The following is a 17392-nucleotide window of genomic DNA, read 5'->3' on the forward strand; positions in this document are numbered from 1 at the left end:
CTCCCTTTGACGCTGCTAATCCTGCATAACGCACGGGCATAATATGACTTTGAAACCCCCCCCCCGCCCACCTCCTACGCATTTGACAAGTAGTACTAATCACATTCCTGCATTTCCCATAAATATGCTAAATTCCTCTTGATATGCAAATTATTTTGTCAAGGCGCTCTTCCCCCTCCAACCCAGCTTCAATATACGCTGCCAAGCCTGGTGGTGCTCATTCAGACGCTGTCTTCCCGACAGACCTGTTCTTCACCTGAGGACGGCTGCTTGCATTGCGGCCGAAACGTCGTGAGAATTATTTTATTATATTTTATTTTTATTATTTTATTATTTCCATTCTACGTTACTTTACCGAAAGAACCAAAAAGATGAATCCCTGCAGTCAAGAAAGCTTTAAATCGAAATTAGTTTATTATGTTTTATTTTTATTATTTTATTACTTCCCTTCAACGTGACTTTACCGAAAGAACCAAGAAGATGAATCCCTGCAGTCACGAAAGCTTGAAATCGAAATTAGTTCATTATGTTTAATTTTTATTATTTTATTTTTTCCCTTCTACGTGACTTTACCGAAAGAACCAAGAAGATGAATCCCTGCAGTCACGAAAGCTTTAAATCGAAATTAGTTTATTATGTTTAATTTTTATTATTTTATTTTTTCCCTTCTACGTGACTTTACCGAAAGAACCAAGAAGATGAATCCCTGCAGTCACGAAAGCTTTAAATCGAAATTATTTCACTGTTTAATTTTTATCATTTTATTACTTCCCTTCTACGTGACTTTACCGAAAGAACCAAGAAGGTGACAATTCACGTTTGCAAAGCGGCGCATGTCATCCGTAAGTTATGAAAACGATGGCGATCGTCTCAAGAGCAAAGGAAAAAGCGTTCAAAGCATGGAAACCGCACTGGCAAAAAGCCCGATCACCCCGGGGAATGACCCTTGACCTCCGAGCCCTTAGAAGGCGATTCAAAGATCTTCGGGACCTCGTTGGAGGGTCAACAGAAATGACCTCGTGGTACATTTTGCAGGGAGCGAACCCAGCGAGTGTCCTTGTAGGTCAGCAACAGGATCCCACAGTTCACTTCTCTGCTTGAATGGTAGCCGACGCAAAGGCGAGAGGGGCAGGGGGTGGGTTTTTGTGTGATGTGTGGTGTGTGATGTGTGTGGTGTGTGTGATGTGTGGTGTGTGTGGTCGGCTTATTTCAGTGTAAAAAACGAGACACGCACGCACAAAGACAAACACCCCCCCCCCCCCACCCAGATAGCCTTAACAGACTGTTGGGCCAAGTGCTGTCAGCGGGGTAGCAGCCACGGCACACGAGACGGGTGGTGGGGTGTAGCCAGCCCTGCCCCCACCCACCCTGCCCACCCACCCTGGCCACCCTGCCCACCCACCCTGCCCACCCACCCTGCCCACCCACCCTGGCCACCCTGCCCACCCACCCTGCCCACCCACCCTGGCCACCCTGCCCACCCACCCTGCCCACCCACCCTGGCCACCCTGCCCACCCACCCACCCCCCCCCCCCACACTCACACTGCTCCAGCATGCCGACGGAGCGGCACTTCTGCAGGCGACACTCCTGGCACTTGCGCCGCATGTAGACGTCGATCTCGCAGCGGGCGCCCGTCTTGCAGGCGTAGCTGGCGCCCTTGATGATGCTGCGCCGGAAGAAGCCCTTGCAGCCCTCGCAGCTGAGCACGTTGTAGTGGAAGCCCGAGGCCTTGTCCCCGCACACCGAGCACAGCTCGTTGCCCAGCATCTTGGGCGCCGGGCCCTTCTTGCGCTTCTGCGGCGGCGGCGTGTCTGGTGGCGGAGCTCGGAGGTGGAGGTGTGGGGCCTGTGGCACGGTGGGAGAGACGGGGGGAGACACGGGGAGAGACGGGGGGGAGAGACACGGGGGAGAGAGACATGGGGGAGAGACTCGGGGAGAGACATGGGGAGAGGATGGGGGGGAGACACGGGGGGGAGACACAGGGGGGGGGGGGGGGGGGGGAGAGACACGGGGAGAGACACGGGGAGAGAGAGACACGGGGGGAGAGACACGGGGGAGAAACACGGGGGAGAGAGACACGGGGGAGAGACACGGGGAGAGAGAGAGAAATGGGGAGAGACACGGGAGACACGGGGAGAGACACGGGGAGAGACACGGGGGGAAAGAGGCACGGTGGGAGAGAGACGGGGGGAGACACGGGGGGGGGGGGGGGAGACACGGGGGGTGGGGGGGGGAGAGACACGGGGGGGAGACACGGAGGGTAGAGACACGGGGGAGAGATGGGGGGGAGACACGGGGGGGAGACACAGGGGGGGGGGAGGAGACACAGGGGGAGAGACACGGGGAGAGACACAGGGGAGAGACACGGGGAGAGACATGGGGAGAGACGGGGGGAGGACACGGGGGGGGGGGGGGGAGAGACACGGGGGGGAGACACGGGGGAGAGAGACATGGGGGAGAGACACGGGGAGAGAGAGACACGGGAGGACACGGGGAGAGACACGCGGAGAGACACGGGGGGAAAGAGGCACGGTGGGAGAGAGACGGGGGGAGACACGGGGGGGGGGGGGGGAGACACGGGGGGGTGGGGGGGGAGAGACACGGGGGGGAGACACGGAGGGTAGAGACACGGGGGAGAGATGGGGGGGGAGACACGGGGGGGAGACACAGGGGGGGGGGGGAGGAGACACAGGGGAGAGACACGGGGAGAGACACAGGGGAGAGACCACGGGGAGAGACATGGGGAGAGACGGGGGGAGGACACGGGGGGGGGGGGGGAGAGACACGGGGGGGGAGACACGGGGGAGAGAGACATGGGGGGAGAGACACGGGGAGAGAGAGACACGGGAGACACGGGGGAGAGACACGGGGAGAGACACGGGGGGGAGAGAGGCACGGTGGGAGAGAGGACGGGGGGAGACACGAGGGGGGGGGAGACACGGGGGGTGGGGGGGGGGAGAGACACGGGGGGGAGACACGGAGGGTAGAGACACGGGGGAGAGATGGGGGGGGAGACACGGGGGGGGGAGGACACGGGGGGGGGGGGGGAGGACACAGGGGAGAGACACGGGGAGAGACACAGGGGAGGAGACACGGGGAGAGACACGGGGGGAGAGAGACGGGGGGGAGACACGGGAGAGACACACGGGGAGAGAGACCCACGGGGAGAGAGACACACGGGGGAAGAGACACACGGGGAGAGAGACCCACGGGGAGAGAGACACACGGGGGAGGAAACACGGGGGAGAGACACGGGGGGAGAGACACGGGGAGAGACGGGGGGGGGGAGAGACACGGGGAGAGACACGGGGAGAGAGAGAGAAACGGGGAGAGACACGGGGGGGAGACACAGGAGAGACACGGTGAAAGACACGGTGAGAGAGACACGGGGCGGGGGAGACATGGAGAGAGAGAGACACACGAACAGAGAGACACACGGGGAGAGAGACACACGGGGGAGAGAGACACACGGGGAGAGATACGGGGGGGGGGGGGAGACACGGGGGAGAGACACGGGGAGAGACACGGGGGAGAGACACGGGGGGGAGACACGGGGAGAGAGACACGTGGGAGAGACACGGGGAGAGAGACACGGGGGAGAGACACGGGGGAGAGACACGAGAGAGAGACACGGGGGAGAGACACGGGGAGAGACACGGGGAGGGAGACACGGGGGAGAGACACGGGGGGGAGACACGGGGGGGGAGACATGGGGAGAGAGACACGGGGGGGAGACACAGAGGGAGAGACACGGGAGAGAGACACAGGGGAGAGACACGAGAGAGAGACACACGGGGGGGAGAGAGACAGAGACAGAAAGATGAGCGACCCCTCCCCTGTAGAATCTCCGAGTCCGGGGTGAGATCTCGATGGGTTCAATTGAAACACCCAACGGCCCAAGTGGCACGCACACAGCTGTAATCCAGGCGCTGAGGATGCAGCAGCCAGGGTTGGTTGGGACGGCACGCACATGCGGGGTGAAATAAAGGAACGGCAGCAACTAACAAGTATAACCCGTAAAAAGAAAGTTTTTCACTATAAATCCTTTTATATGCGTGGCGGCTAGAGTCCTCTCGTCCTCTGGCTTGAGATGGCTGCCACCTATGGGTCAGATGATTGCCTGCCACCATTAAGCAATTGGTAATTAAATATAATATTTTTGTCCTAAAAAGTGTAAAATTTTGGAAAAAAAATTTCACGAACATTAATTGTCACGCACAACGAGTCTGTGTGCAAAATGTCAGCTCGATTGGATCACGGGAAGTGGGTTAAAAAACGACCGAAACATTTGCACGGTCCTAAGCAAGCAAGCGAGCGAACTTAATATGAAGGATTTTAAAAGGCGACGTCATTCGTGCAAGCTGCCTCTCGCGACGCCGCGCTCATCCGCAAAACACACGGAGGTGGTGCCCGTATATAACCGACGTGTTTTCAGCCGATTGATGAATTTACGTGGGTATGATCATTGTTTTGTTTACCCTTCTATTTGGCAACAAAACTGACACCTTTTTTTACAAGGAGTCATGTTTGCATAGACCACAATACCTGCATTCATAATGCAAACAAAAAACATAACTCTGTATGCACTGTCCTTGAAGTTGATTGGTCCACACACGAGACAGCTTTCCTTAGAGCCTAGTCTCACATGGTGTTGGACCAGATGACGCCAAAAGGCGCACAACTCAAAGACAATGCACCATCAGAGTATGAGAGCTCAGGGTTAAGCATTTACACCATTGGAACCGCATTTATCAGTAAAAATATAATTGTTGTTTTACCCTTCTATCTGGCAACAAAACTGACACCTTTTTTACAAGGAGTCATGTTTGCATAGACCACAATACCTGCAGTCGTAATGCAAACAAAAAAACACAACTCTGATAATGTATGCACTGTCCTTGAAGTCCGGGCCTATGGGAGGGTGTTGGTGTACACAATCAAGGCCCTTCATCTTGCAAGAGCGTGCATCAGCGCCACTTGCACGCCGCGCTAACGCGCGTTCGCTTCTCGTGTTTAGCTCGTTGCACGCGTGCCAAGCCGTCCTTCGCAGGTACTCGCCAACACCACTTGCCCCTACGGCCTGTTGAAGGCTACACGGAAGGGAGGGATCTTTGCCCTTTGTCTCGTGCGTGCGTAGCGCGGGCGCACCCACCGCTGACGTCACGCATCTCCATCATGATGGTGTCGAGCACGCGGCTCTGGATGGTATTGAGGAGGCTGGTGGCAGCAAGCAACCCCTCCTGGCGCTCCCTCTCCTGCTGCTGCTGCTGCTGCTCCAGCTGCTGCTGCTGCTGCTGCCTCTGCGCTCCATCCCTGCTGCTGCCGCCGCCGCCACCGGCGCTGCCCGCTTCTCCGCCGTTCCCGGCGGAGCCGATGCCGACCGGCGCCAACCGCCCATCCCCTGCATCGGCAATGAAACAACACCGTCGGTCTCTCACCACCACCCCCTACCTCCCCCAGGCCTCGCTCGCTCCCGGCAAGCCAGAGGTCGCAACCGGGTACCCGATACCCGTACCCTACCCGATACCCGGCTACCCGTACCCGGCCGGGTATGGGTTGGGTACGGGTATCGGGTAGGTTACGGGTACCCGTTTGCGACCCTGGTGCGGCCGGGGTACGGGTACGGGTAGGCCGTGAGTCACTGGCGAGTCACCGTTTGTCACTCATTTCGGCAATGAAACAACTCCGTCGGTCACTCACCACCACCCCCTACCTCCCCCCCCCCCCCCCCCAGGCCTCGCTCGCTCCCGGCAAGCTCGTAACGACGGCACCGCGTGCGAACGTAGGGAGAATCGGTGAAAGCGAATACTCGCATTTCGTTTGCACTCGAAATTATATTTTGGGTTCGATCGATAAAAATGCGTCGCGAAACCCCCCACACCGCCACCACACGGGGAGGGTGGGGAGGGGCTGGGTGGGGAGGGGAGGGGAGGGTGGGGCTGGGTGAAGGGTGGGGCTGGGTGGGGAAGGGCTGGTCACCCCGTGGTGCCCTTATAAAACTCAACGTTTAACCTACTCACGCCGGCTTGTGCCCGCCCTCACAGTCGGGCATATTTGCGGAATACACCACGCCGCCGTTGACCCTGCAGGCCATTGACCGAGCAACCCAACGTCACTACCAGCTCCCTCCGCAGGAGGAATGTGTTTAAAGTGTTCCACAGAGGGCCACAGCAGAATTAGAAGCACGCACCTTGGGAGATGTCCACAATCGCAGCCGTCGAACCAAATGACATCTTACGTCACCGCCAGCTCATTGTACCTTCACCTGTGGGGGGGGCGGGGGGGGGGCACACGGAGAAAAAGTGAATTCGGTCGACGGGAAGTACGACCCCAAGATCAGCGGCACTCGTGCCAAGTGCCGCCCAGCTCAGAACGAACGTTGGAGAGAGCTTCGTGGTTCGAATCTGGCAGGCCGCCCTGGTTATTCCTGCTATTTGGGAGGGAGGCGTGAGGGGGGGTTTGGAGGAGGGAGGAGCGGGGTGAGGAGAAGGAGTCGTGGTGGTTGCTGGTGGTGACGGTGGCGGCACTGGCCGTGATTAGGACCTCCTGAATCCTTGACGGAGAAACTTCCCGGCGCATCTGACCCAGAGGTCGCAAACAGGTTTTGATTCCTTTCCCGTACCCGTACCCAGGCGCACCAGGGTCGCAAACGGGTACCCGTACCCGGCCGTACCCGTACCCTACCCATACCCGGCCGGGTACAGGTAGGGTACGGGTATCGGGTACCCGATTGCGACCTCTGGGATGAAGCCATGTTGCAGGCGCGAGTGGGTTCATTCTAGGAACTTGAATTGTGAGAAGAGACAAGACGTTGGGAAATGAGTGACAAACGGTAACTCACCAGTGACTCACGGCCTACCCGTACCCGTACCCGGCCGCACCAGGGTCGCAAACGGCTACCCATACCCGACCGGGTACGGGTAGCCGGGTATCGGGTAGGGTACGGGTATCGGGTACCCGATTGCGACCTCTGGGATGGGGAGGGTGGGGCTGGGTAGGGAGGGTAGGGAGGGTGGGGAGGGTGGGGAGGGTGGGGCTGGGTAGGGAGGGGAGGGTGGGGAGAAGCTGGGTGGGGAGGGTGGAGAGGGGCTGGGTGGGGAGGGTGGGGAGGGGCTGGGTGGGGAGAGTGGGGAGGGGCTGGGTGGGGAGGGTGGAGAGGGGCTGGGTGGGGAGGGTGGGGAGGGACTGGGTGGGGAGGGTGGGGAGGGGCTGGGTGGGGAGAGTGGGGAGGGGCTGGGTGGGGAGGGTGGAGAGGGGCTGGGTGGGGAGGGTGGGGAGGGGCTGGGTGGGGAGGGTGGAGAGGGGCTGGGTGGGGAGGGTGGGGAGGGGCTGGGTGGGGAGGGTGGGGTGGGGCTGGGTGGGGAGGGTGGGGTTGGGTGGGGAGGGTGGGGCTGGGTGGAGAGGGGCTGTTCACCCCGTGGTGCCCTTATAAAACTCAACGTTTCACCTACTCACGCCGACTTGTGCCCGCCCTCACAGTCGGCCATATTTGCGGAATACACCACGCCGCCGTTGACCCTGGCCATTGACCGAGCAACCCAACGTTCCTACCAGCTCCCTCCGCAGGAGGAATGTGTTTATCTCAAGAGCCTCGTCACTGACACCCGCTATGTCAGTGACTATCATTACCTCGTTATCATCTTGGGACCCGCACCGGATACCAATCTCCCTGTCCAAATATTCAAAACTCCGGGTTTCTATCTGCAGAGTGGCAGCGATGGCAACAACAATGCAATTCACGCTCATGGAACAATTCAAACAGCCGAGACCCATTAACAGCGGTATTCAACGCGCGGGCATTTCTTATAAGCCAAGGGAGGTGATTCAGTCAAGGGGGGGGGAGGTGACGTTGATATGCCAGCTTCACCCAATTAAGTAACAAGCGGAGTAATTTAACGACAAAAAAAATTAACCCGTAAAAACAAAGTTTCTCACTATAAATCCTTCATATGCGTGGCGGCTAGAGTCCTCTCGTCCTCTGGCTTCAGATGGCTGCCACCTATGGGTCAGATGATTGTGTGCCAGCATTAACCAATTGGTAAATAAATATTTTAAAAAAATTCCCTAAAAAGTGTAAAATTTTGGAAAATATTTTCACGAAAATTAATTGTCACGCACAACGAGTCTGTGTGCAAAATGTCAGCTAGATTGGATCACGGGAAGTGGGTTAAAAAACGACCGAAAGATTTGCACGGTCGTAAGCAAGCAAGCGAACTTAATATAAAGGATTTAAAAAAGGGGACATTTCTCAGCATCACGCCGGCGCACACACACACCAAAGACAAAGATCCCCCGTATAGCCATAACAGACTGTTGGGGCAAGTGCTGTTAGCGAGCACCTATGAAGGCCGGAACGGCACACGAGGGGGTGGGTGGCCAGCACCACGCCCGGCCGCCTTTGTCTCCCCAGTGGTGATGTTTACACACCGCACCAGGTACTCATTTGTGGCTGAGTCGACCTAGGGGAGGCCCGAGACCGGTTCAGATAATCGTCACCGGTGTTGGCCGTGAGCGGGAATCGAACCCGGGTCGCCGGGTTCATAGCGCAGCGTAGCGCTAACCGCTGCACCACCGCTCCCCACACTACCACCACCCAGAGGTCGCAACCGGGTACCCGATACCCGTACCCTACCCGATACCCGGCTACCCGTACCCGGCCTGGTACGGGTACGGGTAGCCGTTTGCGACCCTGGTGCGGCCGGGTACGGGTACGGGTAAGGAATCAAAACCCGTTTGTGACCTCTGGCGGGAATTGAACCCGGGTCGCCGGGTTCATAGCGCAGCTTAGCGCTAACCGCTGCACCACCGCTCCCCACACCACCACCACCACGATCCACGGGGCAGATAACCTCAACCCGTAGGTGTCCACTTTACAAGTCCCCATTCCGATTTAAAGCTTTCGTGACTGCAGGGATTCATCTTCTTGGTTCTTTCGGTAAAGTAACGTAGAAGGGAAATAATAAAATAATAAAAATAAAACATAATAAAATACAAATCTCAAACATAATAAAATGCAATTGTGAGAATTGTATTTTATTTCGATTTAATGTATTTTATTTCGATTTAATAATAAAATAATAAAAATAAAACATAATCAAATAATACAAATAAAACATGCTACGTGACTTTACCGAAAGAACCAAGAAGAAGTCCCCATTCGTTTCCCCTTCGCCTTGAGCCATCGGCACGGTTGGCGAAAGATGTTCGCACGTGCACATGCGTAAAAGCTCATGAGTGTGCTGCAATAACGATGCACCCCACTGCTTTATAAAGACGACGACGACGACGAGACGTGACCACGCCGCCAAGCAGACGACGCACGGCGTTAACCGCGGCAACATCCCACTGGGCCTACCACACCACAGACTCCTCCGAAAGGGGCGGCAAATCGACACCTACCGCCCCCAAGCGAAGGTCAGATCGTAATTATCGTGAGATTGTGACGCACAGCACGTGGCCGGCCAACCGCGCTAATCTCTCGCCGCCGTAATCGCTCGCTCAACTCTCTCGACGTGGTTAAACATTAGCCGCCGTGTGTGTGCCCGGACTGTCGCGTCAAAGTCAGGTACACGTGGACCGAAGCGTCTTCTCTTTTGATATGAATCGCGGTTCCAGCACTCAACCCAATTGTTTAAACACGGCCCAGCAACCTCCATCCCCCCCACCCCACGGCCACCACCACCATACCAAAATGCATCGTGCGGAGAGCATTGGCAGAGTTATTAAGCCAGCACCACTGAGATCCTGGGTTCAAGCCCTGGTCATAACTCACAGGAGATTCATAATGGCCGTGTTAGAGACACTGTATCCAGCACAGCTGAGATATTAAATTCAAGCTCTTGCAATGGATGTGTGTCACAGGCGTCTAGAAACTCTGTAGCCAGCAAAGCTGAGATATTAAATGCAAGCTCTTGCTATGGATGTGTGTCACAGGCGTCTAGAAACTCTGTAGCCAGCAAAGCTGAGATATTAAATGCAAGCTCTTGCTATGGATGTGTGTCACAGGCGTCTAGAAACTCTGTAGCCAGCAAAGCTGAGATATTAAATGCAAGCTCTTGCTATGGATGTGTGTCACAGGCGTCTAGAAACTCTGTAGCCAGCAAAGCTGAGATATTAAATTCAAGCTCTTGCTATGGATGTGTGTCACAGGCGTCTAGAAACTCTGTAGCCAGCACAGCTGCGATATTAAATGCAAGCTCTTGCTATGGATGTGTGTCACAGGCGTCTATAAACTCTGTAGCCAGCAAAGCTGAGATATTAAATGCAAGCTCTTGCTATGGATGTGTGTCACAGGCGTCTAGAAACTCTGTAGCCAGCAAAGCTGAGATATTAAATGCAAGCTCTTGCTATGGATGTGTCACAGGCGTCTAGAAACTCTGTAGCCAGCAAAGCTGAGATATTAAATGCAAGCTCTTGCTATGGATGTGTGTCACAGGCGTCTAGAAACTCTGTAGCCAGCAAAGCTGAGATATTAAATGCAAGCTCTTGCTATGGATGTGTGTCACAGGAGTCTAGAAACTCTGTAGCCAGCAAAGCTGAGATATTAAATGCAAGCTCTTGGTATGGATGTGTGTCACAGGCGTCTAGAAACTCTGTAGCCAGCAAAGCTGAATTATTAAATTCAAGCTCTTGGTATGGATGTGTGTCACAGGCGTCTCGAAACTCTGTAGCCAGCAAAGCTGAGATATTAAATGCAAGCTCTTGCTATGGATGTGTGTCACAGGCGTCTAGAAACTCTGTAGACAGCAAAGCTGAGATATTAAATGCAAGCTCTTGCTATGGATGTGTGTCACAGGCGTCTAGAAACTCTGTAGACAGCAAAGCGGAGATAGTAAATTCAAGCTCTTGCTATGGATGTGTGTCACAGGCGTCTAGAAACTCTGTAGCCAGCAAAGCTGAGATATTAAATGCAAGCTCTTGCTATGGATGTGTGTCACAGGCGTCTAGAAACTCTGTAGCGAGCAAAGCTGAGATATTAAATGCAAGCTCTTGCTATGGATGTGTGTCACAGGCGTCTAGAAACTCTGTAGCCAGCAAAGCTGAGATATTAAATTCAAGCTCTTGGTATGGATGTGTGTCACAGGCGTCTAGAAACTCTGTAGCCAGCAAAGCTGAGATATTAAATGCAAGCTCTAGCTATGGATGTGTGTCACAGGCGTCTAGAAACTCTGTAGCGAGCAAAGCTGAGATATTAAATGCAAGCTCTTGCTATGGATGTGTGTCACAGGCGTCTAGAAACTCTGTAGCCAGCAAAGCTGAGATATTAAATGCAAGCTCTTGCTATGGATGTGTGTCACAGGCGTCTAGAAACTCTGTAGCCAGCAAAGCTGAGATATTAAATGCAAGCTCTTGCTATGGATGTGTGTCACAGGCGTCTAGAAACTCTGTAGCCAGCAAAGCTGATATATTAAATGCAAGCTCTTGCTATGGATGTGTGTCACAGGCGTCTAGAAACTCTGTAGCCAGCAAAGCTGAGATATTAAATTCAAGCTCTTGGTATGGATGTGTGTCACAGGCGTCTAGAAACTCTGTAGCCAGCAAAGCTGAGATATTAAATGCAAGCTCTTGCTATGGATGTGTGTCACAGGCGTCTAGAAACTCTGTAGCCAGCAAAGCTGAGATATTAAATGCAAGCTCTTGCTATGGATGTGTGTCACAGGCGTCTAGAAACTCTGTAGCCAGCAAAGCTGAGATATTAAATGCAAGCTCTTGCTATGGATGTGTGTCACAGGCGTCTAGAAACTCTGTAGCCAGCAAAGCTGAGATATTAAATGCAAGCTCTTGCTATGGATGTGTGTCACAGGCGTCTATAAACTCTGTAGCCAGCACAGCTGAGATATTAAATGCAAGCTCTTGCTATGGATGTGTGTCACAGGCGTCTAGAAACTCTGTAGCCAGCAAAGCTGAGATATTAAATGCAAGCTCTTGCTATGGATGTGTGTCACAGGCGTCTAGAAACTCTGTAGCCAGCAAAGCTGAGATATGAAATGCAAGCTCTTGCTATGGATGTGTGTCACAGGGGTTTAGAAACTCTGTAGCCAGCAAAGCTGAGATATTAAATGCAAGCTCTTGCTATGGATGTGTGTCACAGGCGTCTAGAAACTCTGTAGCCAGCAAAGCTGAGATATTAAATGCAAGCTCTTGCTATGGATGTGTGTCACATGCGTCTAGAAACTCTGTAGCCAGCAAAGCTGAGATATTAAATTCAAGCTCTTGCTATGGATGTGTGTCACAGGCGTCTAGAAACTCTGTAGCCAGCAAAGCTGAGATATTAAATGCAAGCTCTTGCTATGGATGTGTGTCACTGGCGTCTAGAAACTCTGTAGCCAGCAAAGCTGAGATATTAAATGCAAGCTCTTGCTATGGATGTGTGTCACAGGCGTCTAGAAACTCTGTAGCCAGCAAAGCTGAGATATTAAATTCAAGCTCTTGGTATGGATGTGTGTCACAGGCGTCTAGAAACTCTGTAGCCAGCAAAGCTGATATATTAAATGCAAGCTCTTGCTATGGATGTGTGTCACATGCGTCTAGAAACTCTGTAGCCAGCAAAGCTGAGATATTAAATGCAAGCTCTTGCTATGGATGTGTGTCACATGCGTCTAGAAACTCTGTAGCCAGCAAAGCTGAGATATTAAATGCAAGCTCTTGCTATGGATGTGTGTCACAGGCGTCTAGAAACTCTGTAGCCAGCAAAGCTGAGATATTAAATGCAAGCTCTTGCTATGGATGTGTGTCACAGGGGTTTAGAAACTCTGTAGCCAGCAAAGCTGAGATATTAAATTCAAGCTCCTGCTATGGATGTGTGTCACAGGGGTTTAGAAACTCTGTAGCCAGCAAAGCTGAGATATTAAATGCAAGCTCTTGCTATGGATGTGTGTCACAGGCGTCTAGAAACTCTGTAGCCAGCAAAGCTGAGATATTAAATGCAAGCTCTTGCTATGGATGCGTGTCACAGGCGTCTAGAAACTCTGTAGCCAGCAAAGCTGAGATATTAAATGCAAGCTCTTGCTATGGATGTGTGTCACAGGCGTTTAGAAACTCTGTAGCCAGCAAAGCTGAGATATTAAATTCAAGCTCTTGCTATGGATGTGCGTCACAGGGGTTTAGAAACTCTGTAGCCAGCAAAGCTGAGATATTAAATGCAAGCTCTTGCTATGGATGTGTGTCACAGGCGTCTAGAAACTCTGTAGCCAGCAAAGCTGAGATATTAAATGCAAGCTCTTGCTATGGATGTGTGTCACAGGCGTCTAGAAACTCTGTAGCCAACACAGCTGAGATATTAAATGCAAGCTCTTGCTATGGATGTGTGTCACAGGCGTCTAGAAACTCTGTAGCCAGCAAAGCTGAGATATTAAATGCAAGCTCTTGGTATGGATGTGTCACAGGCGTCTAGAAACTGTGTAACCAGCAAAGCTGAGATATTAAATGCAAGCTCTTGCTATGGATGCGTGTCACAGGCGTCTAGAAACTCTGTAGCCAGCACAGCTGAGATATTAAATGCAAGCTCTTGCTATGGATGTGTGTCACAGGCGTCTAGAAACTCTGTAGCAAGCAAAGCTGAGATATTAAATGCAAGCTCTTGCTATGGATGTGTGTCACAGCGTCTAGAAACTCTGTAGCCAGCAAAGCTGAGATATTAAATGCAAGCTCTTGCTATGGATGTGTGTCACAGGCGTCTAGAAACTCTGTAGCCAGCAAAGCTGAGATATTAAATGCAAGCTCTTGCTATGGATGCGTGTCACAGGCGTCTAGAAACTCTGTAGCCAGCAAAGCTGAGATATTAAATGCAAGCTCTTGCTATGGCTGTGTGTCACAGGCGTCTAGAAACTCTGTAGCCAGCAAAGCTGAGATATTAAATTCAAGCTCTTGGTATGGATGCGTGTCACAGGCGTCTAGAAACTCTGTAGCCAGCAAAGCTGAGATATTAAATGCAAGCTCTTGCTATGGATGTGTGTCACAGGCGTCTAGAAACTCTGTAGCCAGCAAAGCTGAGATATTAAATGCAAGCTCTTGCTATGGATGCGTGTCACAGGCGTCTAGAAACTCTGTAGCCAGCAAAGCTGAGATATTAAATGCAAGCTCTTGCTATGGATGCGTGTCACAGGCGTCTAGAAACTCTGTAGCCAGCAAAGCTGAGATATTAAATGCAAACTCTTGCTATGGATGTGTGTCACAGGCGTCAAGAAACTCTGTAGCCAGCAAAGCTGAGATATTAAATGCAAGCTCTTGCTATGGATGCGTGTCACAGGCGTCTAGAAACTCTGTAGCCAGCAAAGCTGAGATATTAAATGCAAGCTCTTGCTATGGATGTGTGTCACAGGCGTCTAGAAACTCTGTAGCCAGCAAAGCTGAGATATTAAATGCAAGCTCTTGCTATGGATGTGCGTCACAGACGTCTAGAAACTCTGTAGCCAGCAAAGCTGAGATATTAAATGCAAGCTCTTGCTATGGATGTGTGTCACAGGCGTCAAGAAACTCTGTAGCCAGCAAAGCTGAGATATTAAATGCAAGCTCTTGGTATGGATGTGTGTCACAGGCGTCTAGAAACTCTGTAGCCAGCAAAGCTGAGATATTAAATGCAAGCTCTTGCTATGGATGTGTGTCACAGGCGTCTAGAAACTCTGTAGCCAGCACAGCTGAGATATTAAATGCAAGCTCTTGCTATGGATGCGTGTCACAGGCGTCTAGAAACTCTGTAGCCAGCAAAGCTGAGATATTAAATGCAAGCTCTTGCTATGGATGTGTGTCACAGGCGTCTAGAAACTCTGTAGCCAGCAAAGCTGAGATATTAAATGCAAGCTCTTGCTATGGATGTGTGTCACAGGGGTTTAGAAACGCTGTAGCCAGCACAGCTGAGATATTAAATGCAAGCTCTTGCTATGGATGTGTGTCACAGACGTCTAGAAACTCTGTAGCCAGCAAAGCTGAGATATTAAATGCAAGCTCTTGCTATGGATGTGTGTCACAGGCGTCTAGAAACTCTGTAGCCAGCAAAGCTGAGATATTAAATGCAAGCTCTTGCTATGGATGCGTGTCACAGGCGTCTAGAAACTCTGTAGCCAGCAAAGCTGAGATATTAAATTCAAGCTCTTGGTATGGATGTGTGTCACAGGCGTCTAGAAACTCTGTAGCCAGCACAGCTGAGATATTAAATGCAAGCTCTTGCTATGGATGTGTGTCACAGGCGTCTAGAAACTCTGTAGCCAGCACAGCTGAGATATTAAATGCAAGCTCTTGCTATGGATGTGTGTCACAGGGGTTTAGAAACTCTGTAGCCAGCAAAGCTGAGATATTAAATGCAAGCTCTTGCAATGGATGTGTGTCACAGGCGTCTAGAAACTCTGTAGACAGCAAAGCGGAGATAGTAAATTCAAGCTCTTGCTATGGATGTGTGTCACAGGGGTTTAGAAACTCTGTAGCCAGCAAAGCTGAGATATTAAATGCAAGCTCTTGCTATGGATGTGTGTCACAGGCGTCTAGAAACTCTGTAGACAGCAAAGCGGAGATAGTAAATTCAAGCTCTTGCTATGGATGTGTGTCACAGGGGTTTAGAAACTCTGTAGCCAGCAAAGCTGAGATATTAAATGCAAGCTCTTGCAATGGATGTGTGTCACAGGCGTCTAGAAACTCTGTAGCCAGCAAAGCTGAGATATTAAATGCAAGCTCTTGCTATGGATGTGTGTCACAGGCGTCTAGAAACTCTGTAGCCAGCAAAGCTGAGATATTAAATGCAAGCTCTTGCTATGGATGTGTGTCACAGGCGTCTAGAAACTCTGTAGCCAGCAAAGCTGAGATATTAAATGCAAGCTCTTGCTATGGATGTGTGTCACAGGCGTCTAGAAACTCTGTAGCCAGCAAAGCTGAGATATTAAATGCAAGCTCTTGCTATGGATGTGTGTCACAGGCATCTAGAAACTCTGTAGCCAGCAAAGCTGAGATATTAAATTCAAGCTCTTGCTATGGATGTGTGTCACAGGGGTTTGGAAACTCTGTAGCCAGCAAAGCTGAGATATTAAATTCAAGCTCTTGCTATGGAAGTATGTCACAGGCGTCTAGAAACTCTGTAGCCAGCAAAGCTGAGATATTAAATGCAAGCTCTTGGTATGGATGTGTGTCACAGGCGTCTAGAAACTCTGTAGCCAGCAAAGCTGAGATATTAAATGCAAGCTCTTGCTATGGATGTGTGTCACAGGCGTCTAGAAACTCTGTAGCCAGCAAAGCTGAGATATTAAATGCAAGCTCTTGCTATGGATGTGTGTCACAGGCGTCTATAAACTCTATAGACAGCAAAGCGGAGATATTAAATGCAAGCTCTTGGTATGGATGTGTGTCACAGGCGTCTAGAAACTCTGTAGCCAGCAAAGCTGAGATATTAAATGCAAGCTCTTGCTATGGATGTGTGTCACAGGCGTCTAGAAACTCTGTAGCCAGCAAAGCTGAGATATTAAATGCAAGCTCTTGCTATGGATGCGTGTCACAGGCGTCTAGAAACTCTGTCGCCAGAAAAGCTGAGATATTAAATGCAAGCTCTTGCTATGGCTGTGTGTCACAGGCGTCTAGAAACTCTGTAGCCAGCAAAGCTGAGATATTAAATGCAAGCTCTTGCTATGGATGCGTGTCACAGGCGTCTAGAAACTCTGTAGCCAGCAAAGCTGAGATATTAAATGCAAGCTCTTGCTATGGATGCGTGTCACAGGCGTCTAGAAACTCTGTAGCCAGCAAAGCTGAGATATTAAATGCAAACTCTTGCTATGGATGTGTGTCACAGGCGTCAAGAAACTCTGTAGCCAGCAAAGCTGAGATATTAAATGCAAACTCTTGCTATGGATGTGTGTCACAGGCGTCAAGAAACTCTGTAGCCAGCAAAGCTGAGATATTAAATGCAAGCTCTTGCTATGGATGCGTGTAACAGGCGTCTAGAAACTCTGTAGCCAGCAAAGCTGAGATATTAAATGCAAGCTCTTGCTATGGATGCGTGTCACAGGCATCTAGAAACTCTGTAGCCAGCAAAGCTGAGATATTAAATGCAAGCTCTTGCTATGGATGTGTGTCACAGGCGTCAAGAAACTCTGTAGCCAGCAAAGCTGAGATATTAAATGCAAGCTCTTGCTATGGATGTGTGTCACAGGCGTCAAGAAACTCTGTAGCCAGCAAAGCTGAGATATTAAATGCAAGCTCTTGCTATGGATGTGTGTCACAGGCGTCAAGAAACTCTGTAGCCAGCACAGCTGAGATATTAAATGCAAGCTCTTGCTATGGATGCGTGTCACAGGCGTCTAGAAACTCTGTAGCCAGCAAAGCTGAGATATTAAATGCAAGCTCTTGCTATGGATGTGTGTCACAGGCGTCTAGAAACTCTGTAGCCAGCAAAGCTGAGATATTAAATGCAA

The 17392-nt window shown here is 51.5% G+C and overlaps 1 protein-coding gene across 1 annotated transcript in view; it reads right to left on the minus strand.

Annotated features, from left to right (window-relative positions):
- The window catches only part of LOC144951904 (oxysterols receptor LXR-alpha-like), a 40493-nt gene that overhangs the window by 8045 nt on the left and 15056 nt on the right, over window positions 1–17392 (minus strand). The window contains 5 exon segments of the mRNA XM_078882249.1: window positions 1045–1096; window positions 1546–1823; window positions 1825–1847; window positions 5155–5403; window positions 6193–6267. Coding sequence (XP_078738375.1) covers window positions 1045–1096; window positions 1546–1823; window positions 1825–1847; window positions 5155–5403; window positions 6193–6235 — 645 coding nt within the window. The 5' untranslated portion in view covers window positions 6236–6267.

This window comes from Lampetra fluviatilis, chromosome 64, assembly GCF_964198595.1.
Source record: "Lampetra fluviatilis chromosome 64, kcLamFluv1.1, whole genome shotgun sequence".
NCBI lineage: Eukaryota > Metazoa > Chordata > Hyperoartia > Petromyzontiformes > Petromyzontidae > Lampetra > Lampetra fluviatilis.